At 36.0% G+C, this 7,881-nt stretch overlaps 1 protein-coding gene across 1 annotated transcript in view; it reads left to right on the top strand.

Moving 5' to 3' along the window:
* Positions 1 to 7,820: 7,820 nt before the first annotated feature.
* Positions 7,821 to 7,881, top strand: part of MPPE1 (metallophosphoesterase 1) — an 8,377-nt gene continuing 8,316 nt past the window's right edge. The window contains exon 1 of the mRNA XM_010290349.1: positions 7,821 to 7,881. Coding sequence (XP_010288651.1) covers positions 7,821 to 7,881 — 61 coding nt within the window.

Below are 7,881 nucleotides of genomic sequence, written 5' to 3'. Positions count from 1 at the left end.
TTAAAAAGCTGAACCATAATTTTCTAATATCACAAAATGTAGGCAGGTCTTTAGCTGTAATATGATTCATATGAGGGGGAGGTTGACTGTAATGGTTGAAGTCTATATTTTTTTATTTGAATATAGAGCTATTGTTGAAGGAGATTAAAAAGCTGAAGAAAGAAAATGCGAAGTTGTCTGCAGAAAGGAGAGCACTGAAAAATGAATTAGCCATATTAGACAAGGTAATTTATTTTAGGACAAGTTTAAGAATAGGTGATTTTTGGAGAAACTAACTTCTCTGCCTGAACTGAAACTTTAGGCTGAATATATGCTATTATCAATTTATAGCATTCTGAGAAAGAAGTAGAAGTTAATGACTCCTTGGAACATTTATACCCTACAACACTGCTTGGCTAAGGAAGGGAAATAATGCATGCAATTTTTATGTTTTTGGTTTTAAACAGCTGGATTTTCTTGTGAATTTTTTTCAATGTTTGGGCAATTTAATTTCTTTCATGAAGAGGTTATTTGTCTTATGTTGTTATGACCTTAAAATTGTAACTGCTGGTAATGGTCTTAATTCCTTCCAACAGACATTTGCAGAGATAATAAATATTTTTTTGAATGATCACTTCTATTGCTTCATGATGTCATTGAGAGGAAAGCTGTTTTCTGTTGGAACTTAAACATATCAAAGATATGCCTCTGACAGAACCCTAAGTTTAGGGAAGGCTTTGAAGTTTTCTTGATATATTGATAGGTGTAGAAAGTGAAAGTGTGAAAATCTGGTAATTCTTGAAATTATGGGAGAAGATGAAGAGATCTTATCCAGCTATAGAGGACTCAGTTTAATGTACTGACTTAAGATTTTATTTTCGGCAACAAACTTGTTTAAATTGTTTTTTGCTTCTTCAAATCTTGTGTTGGATTTTTTTTTTTTTTGAGACTCTGTTTTCTTACCTTGCAATTCCATCTCACAAGCTAATAATATTATGCTAGCTTTGATTACAGGGGTAAGTGTAAAATATGGTGATAGCTCATTAGATGTGAAGCTTGTAGAACATTGAGCTAGGTTGAGTTCTAGATGGGAGTTAGGGACAACTTGTGGCCAGAAGTCTCATCTTTCAGAAGAGAAATATATAAATCTGAGGTTATGGCTTTTTATCACTGACCTTTTTTTAGATAGTTTTAAGTCACTGTACATTATTTAAGATGTATGTAGCTGTCAATTTGAAAAAGAAAAGAGTCAGAAGAATAGGCAGGAGAAGATGTCAAATATAGATGGATATAAGTAGACACAGTGTTACTCTGGCAGATAGGACTTTCCAAGGTTTGTGAAATTAAGTGTTGGGCGATTACATTCTACTTGCTGCCTTTGTTTCCCAACAACTTTTTACTTCATTTACAAAGGATCAGAATTGCTCAATAGACTTGAGTTGCAGGACTGAACAAAACATTTAATCCATGGGCCACCGATATTTTTAATAAATTAAGTTTCTTTCTGTGAAACGGAATTTATCTCCTAGTTTAACTGGGTATAGCTAGAACTACTTGTTAAGTTATACATTCTGGCATAGTATAATTAGTAAAGGATCAATCTGAGAAAGTGAAACCACACAGGCTGGCATTAACTAAGTTAATAGTTAATTAACATTAACATATAAACTAACAGGACTTGGTTTTTATGGCTTTCTTGTTGGACTGTCTCTATGTTCTGTGTAGACTTACATATTGCTCTTTTTCATTCCCTCCTTTGTTGTAAATTGCTTTTATCTGATCTAGTTGAACCTGTTGGATAGTGTTACCCGTATTAGGCTCTGTCAAGTTTGATGCATTGTAAATTGTATCCTTTTGAATATGAAAATCAAACTTTTTAATAGTGTAATCATAAACCATAGATCCTATCCTGAAGTAGGACATTTATTAACAAAATGTAGTTGTACTTAAAGTTCTAAATGGATACTAGCAATTTACAAAGCACTTGAGGTCTAAAAATATTTTTTCTCTTTCTTGGTCTAAGTATGGTGTCCATTTTTCCATCTTAAACTCTTCAGTATTATCGTCTTCAAATGCTAACATCATCCTTCTTAGTTTACCCTCCTCATCTTTCTCCTTGTTTATTGTCCCTTTTTTATAAACTTGGAACTTCTGGATCTTCAAAGTTAATGGTTGACTTCAGCACATATAGCTATATTTTTGCACAGATGAGTTTGACATTATTCCCTTGTCATTTTGGACTGTCATTTTGTAGCTTTCTGATAAATCAACATTTTTTCCTTCACTTAATTCTTCTTTCCTATTATTGGTCTGTATTTCAGGCTCTAACATAACTTGAATTCTGCTTGCATTGTGTGTTCAGGGCAAAGTTTTAAATTATTATGTAAGGTTATAGTTGATTGCTATATCTCGCTGTAGCTGTGTTTGCATAACTCAGCCATATATTAATAAAGATATAGAAAGTGTCTTTTAACTTGGGAACAACTGAAATGCCTTTGAAAGAAACTTTAATATTTTTGGGTTTTTCTAGGATTTTTTTGAAGAGATAGAAGATCTAAAGCATGCTGTACAGGAATCTGTGAAACTGAATAATCAATATGAAAAGTGCTTGAAACAAATAAGTATAATGTATGGACTTCCTTTTACAGCACATTTGTAACTACTGATTAATTTGATGGCAAGTAGATTTTTCCATGTACCTTTTTTTTATACTTACTGCAACATTTAAACCTAGCATGGCTAATGTAGTATTCCATTTTGATAATATTATGGATTCAATAGTATGATCTCAATATGACAAGCTGCTCTGAATTGTTTTTGTATTTTCTGCCTTTGATTTTTGTTTATATGGTTTTTAAATAAACTGTGGTCTGCATAACTTCAGCTAAGTTTCAAAAACTCTCTTTCACACCTTGTAAAATGCATTCATTGCAGGAGTGGTTGTAGATGTTTATGGGAAAATGATAAAATCTTTGTATTTAATAAGAATTTCCCAACTTATCCTTTTCCATAAACTGTATAAAATCAAAGTAGATCTGTAGATTTGGCAGTCTTTAAGAATTTCAGCTCTAGGGATGTGCCAAAGCAGACAGAAATGTGTCCTATCATTAAATTATTACAAGGGGATTTCTTAAAAGAAAATTACTAAATCCCTGCTTGGAGGTTTTTTTTTTTTAGTCAGGATAATAAGTTTAAACTTGTGGATGAAGAAAGTATTTAGGGTTTAGAATTGGAAAGATGGGTCAGAGAGCTGTCTTGCAGTATCAAAACAAGAATTCATCAGAAGCTCTTAATTGATTGAAGAGTGAAGTATTTGAAGAGCTCTGGTATTTGAGTGCTGAAAGGAAACTGGAGTGCAGAGAGTCACAGTTCACAAGGTAGAAATGTCACGTTGCTTCAGAGAGAGATATCTTGGAATGATAAGAGACATCTCCCAGTTGCAAGTGCACCTTGTAGAGGGGAAATCTTGTGAGATTTGAACCTGAACTTGTTTGTAACTACATTTCACAAAAGTTTAACATAGTTACATTATTGAACTATTATTTGTCTGAAAGTTGTAAGTCTGTACCTTTATGACATTGCAATGGGAGAATTGAGAGAAAACTTTATCACAAGGTTAGAAATACTAAGCTTGCTTATAACCTAGTACAGCTGCTTTAGCTTAATAAAAATACTTGCATGCTTGTTAGGGATGGGGCTAGGAGTAAGATTAGGCCTCTTGTATCCCACTTTGTTTGTTAGGACAGTTTTTATGTAATTGTAAATTAATAAATAAATGGGCCTCAAAGCATATGAGGTGTTCAGAGTTACATACTCGCTAAGAGAGAGGGTAAAGGTCCAGAACTACTTGCTTCCTGGTCTGGCTATAGACCATTGTATCAGGGTTCCTTTGTTTCATTCTTGGCTCACTTGTAAATTAAAACTGGATGATGTTTTGAACATAGATGGAAAAGGGAAAAAGAAGAGCAGTGATGCAAGTCTGTGTTGCCAGTAAACTTGATGGATGAAAATGGGAAGAATAGCATGTGTGATGAAGTATTTTAAATGCAAAAATGTGTCTAATATTTGTTAATAAGCAGAATAAACATCAATGCTAGAGAAGGCAAGCATCAAACCTTTTTTGAGCGCTAGTCACTTGAGCATTTTTTTTTTCCCCACAGTTTTGTGGTATTAAAGTTATACTTTTATCATGCATAAACCTTGGTTGACATTATTAAATGAATCGGTAATTGTCATCATCCACAGGCTGATTTTTAAATGTTGTGCAGAATGGTTCTTAAAACATGTAGATGAGGAAATGTTCAAGGTTATTTCTTCCCTGCCTAAAGAATATTTATGTTGGCTGAATACAAAATTGTTATGACTAGCAGGATTTTGCTATTTACCAGCTACTGAAAACCAGTTTTCCTTTATAGCATATGTTTCTTGCCCAAACAATTGAAAATATTTAATGTGGCAAAAATACTGATCTCACCTTTATGATGAGCTCTTAAATCTTTTAAAATCAATCTTGCATCAGGCCACTCCCATCTATTTAGAACAAGAAACAGTGACAAATCTTTCAGTCATTTCTCGTAACTGAGTTCCTCAAGCTCTAGTAAGAAACCAGATTCTAGTCTAATCTTAATAATCAGCCGTGTGCGGAGGAGTAGCAGCAGTGTATTGTACAGCGACGTGTTGAACCACAGCTCCATCTTGCAGCCTATGTGCAGTCTGACAGCATTATTTTTGACCTTTCCATCATATGCAAGAGGATCGCTTTCTTCTGCATGGGTCTCTGGTTCTTGGGTACCCGTATGTGACGTTCAGACTACTCCTGCATGTGCCTGGTTTCTGGTTACACTGCTTTTACTTAGACGTGCAGAGATGTGCAGCCGCAGTCCCGAGCAAACAGCTCAGCTGGGGTATGAGCAGCCGTGGGCTGGCAGCTGGCAGAGCGAGGTAGGCAGGGATTTCTGTCAGCCAGTAGTAGGAGTTGCCTTTCAGCTCATCACTGATTTTTCTGTGATTTTTTTTTTTTTTTTTGTTTCCTCTTCTGTTTTTTCTTTCACTATCAGGAAAACTGGAAACGTAGAGTGCAGATGGGAGACCTCTGGCATCTTCAACATCTGCAGCACAACTCCCAAAACAGTAACAGCTAGCAGCAGAAGTGCTGGGAGAGGGGATGTGTGTAGAAATGGCTGGTTCTGTGGTTTTGATTGTATCAGTTACTGCCTGTGACTTGCAAATGACTGTTTTGCCTTGAAGATATTTTTCATTTCTGCTAATTGCAGCTTGTTTTTTTTCTGCATTTGATGGGATCATTTTACTTTTGAGGCTCTTATTTTTTAAATTATTATCATTTCTTTCCATAGATCTGTAACACTGGCTTTTTGCTGCAGCTCTGTAGTTGGTTGGACAGCTTCCGAAGAAATTTGATGTGTGAAAAATAGTGAAAAGCTTCTAGGGAATGCATAGATATTGATAGCTAAGTGACAGGTTTTATTTGTTTTAAGCTTTGTGTAGGTTGTGAATAAGATCATAGAATGTTTTGGGTTTATATATGTTTTTTTATGCCTTATGCAAGTTAAACAATTTACTGGCATTCTCTGTTCAAATCAGTACTATTTTTGTTGGAAGAGGAGACTAGGACTGCCAAGTCTACTTCCAAATTCCAGGGTATGTGCAGTTTTTGCAGGATAAGGCCATGTGAATTTGTGTGCTTACAGTTAAGAATTTACCTGTCTTTTGTCCTTGTTGCTGCATCTGTTGAACAGACATTTCTGTTTTTATCTTGCCTTGTGATAGGTACAAACAAGACCTTGTTGATTTTTAGTGCTAGTTAAGGTGCAGATGAGATTAATATTAAACAAGTTAATCAGCCTGCATGTGTAGTTCCTCTGTATTGTGAAATTGTGACGTCTGACCAGTGGCTTTCTCCTGCTAAATTAAGTATAGGTAGAACCGAATTGCATGCAATTAAGTATTAGTCATGCTAGCATTAAAATAATGCATATTAGAAATATTACATGATGCAGACTATGGTTCTTTGTCTTGTATAACTACTTTATAGTGGTGATATGGGAAGCTTGTGTTTGAAAATAAGCATCTTAATAGCCACTCTTATTACCAAATAGAGGTCTTGATTGTCAAAATAAGATAGTAATCACATGTCAGTTTTTGATTTCCATGAGAGACCAATCAAATGGGTAAGGGCATACGGTAGTAAAGCAATTTAAGTTTTGGTTTGTGTTCTGCATGTAACCAAGACCAGGATTTTAGAAAAGATCCAGTAATTTTGTGTGGTTCTGTAATTTTGTCCTAGTGTTCCCAATATTTATGGTCTAAATATACAAAAGTACTAGAGTTCACAATTGTAATCAGATTTAGTCAGTGCAAATGAACACTGACTGCTAATCACTGTCTGAGTACTGTGTTCTGTAATTGCTAACATCCTGGATATTAGTCCTATGTTAGAATTTTTCTATTGTAGAAAGCAAAACTGCAATCCCATTCTTGGGCAGGGACAAGACTTTTCTTTGTGGATTTCTCTAGAAGTTTGTTCATGAGCAGGTGAAGTAACATCTTTGTAGCTCTCCTGGAGTCCCTTTTACTGTGAACATGCTACACTGTTTACTTTTAGAAGTGGGTCTTCAGACATGTGGTATTCTTCAGACTGAAACCCTGAGAGGTTGTGTGTGGAACCTCAGTGATTTTACTTGAAAGTAGGGCTAGTGCCCCTGTCCTCTCAGGTAGGATACTTGTTTCTTGTGGGCACTTACACTGGAAAAGTATTTCTGCCAAGGACTGTAGAAGTAACAGAACTGTGAAAGTGGGTATTTCCTCCTTACACCAGGAATAATGAGTTTCTGTTGTGCCTGTAAACAAGTGAAACAATCAATTGTTACAATTGTGGCTTATCAGTGAAGACATTTGTTTTGGATTAGCCTTTAAAGTGACATAAAATAAAATTGTAGTTTCCAAAGGGGTAGGTTCCCTGATTGGATTACAAACTATCCAAGGCAGAAGAAATCAGTAAATACAGTAAATTTACCAACCTAGGCTCATTTTTCCACATTTCTCTGCAGCTGTAGCACAGTTTCTGTTTCCCAGGCTTAGATGTTTCTTGGTTTCCCATTGTTAGAAATGAAGCAGCGTTAGCTAACTAGTCATGTATCCGTCTGTGCCTGCGTTCCTGGAAAGCGCTGGTAAACTTGTTTTGAAATAGTAAATTGCTTTTGGTTCTTGGAGATTATTACAATGATCTGTACTAAAGGTGGTAATTACACTGATTTGGCATAGTCACGTTATGTGACGTGTCAAAGTGGTTACATGTGGCATTGCAGTGGCCGGGATCATACAGATCCTAAGGGAATTCCTTTCTATTCTTCTTTTTTTTTGCTACGGTTCAAGCTGAGCTCTGTCTTTATGTGTGCTTGACCCCTACTCACAGTGTTTTCACTGTATAGTTTAAAAAAAACCCAAACCATTGTGCTGCAAGATCCTGGCTGGCTTTCAACTAGTTGCCTTGGTCCTGGTAAGAGAGAGTACTCTTTGAGGCTCAGCAGCACAGCCGTCTGTGTGGGTTATACAAGTGTATCTGAAGGAAAAGACCGACTTTGCTTTTTAGGTCAATTACGTATTTCCAAATCTTTCAGGGGGGACAAGAAATTAACACTGCAGGCCTTAGATGGTAGCTTTTCACAGGGGATGCTGGTTTAACGAATATCTTATTTTGTACTTTCTCTGCAGGGATTTTGTACTGATACGAAGCCCAATGTGGTCCTTTGACTAGCCCCTACTCCCTTCACTTGAGAGAGGAGAACTGAGTCATTGGGAAAGAGACTTCTGCTGGTACTGCAATGCTGAGTTCTAGCTCGACCACTGTGAAGAGTCTTCCTTTGAAGAAGAGGGTCTGTTTCC

This window comes from Phaethon lepturus, unplaced genomic scaffold (genome assembly GCF_000687285.1).
Source record: "Phaethon lepturus isolate BGI_N335 unplaced genomic scaffold, ASM68728v1 scaffold7167, whole genome shotgun sequence".
Classification (NCBI taxonomy): domain Eukaryota; kingdom Metazoa; phylum Chordata; class Aves; order Phaethontiformes; family Phaethontidae; genus Phaethon; species Phaethon lepturus.
Note: the sequence above shows the minus strand (reverse complement) of the source record. Positions and strands in the feature narration are given on the sequence as shown.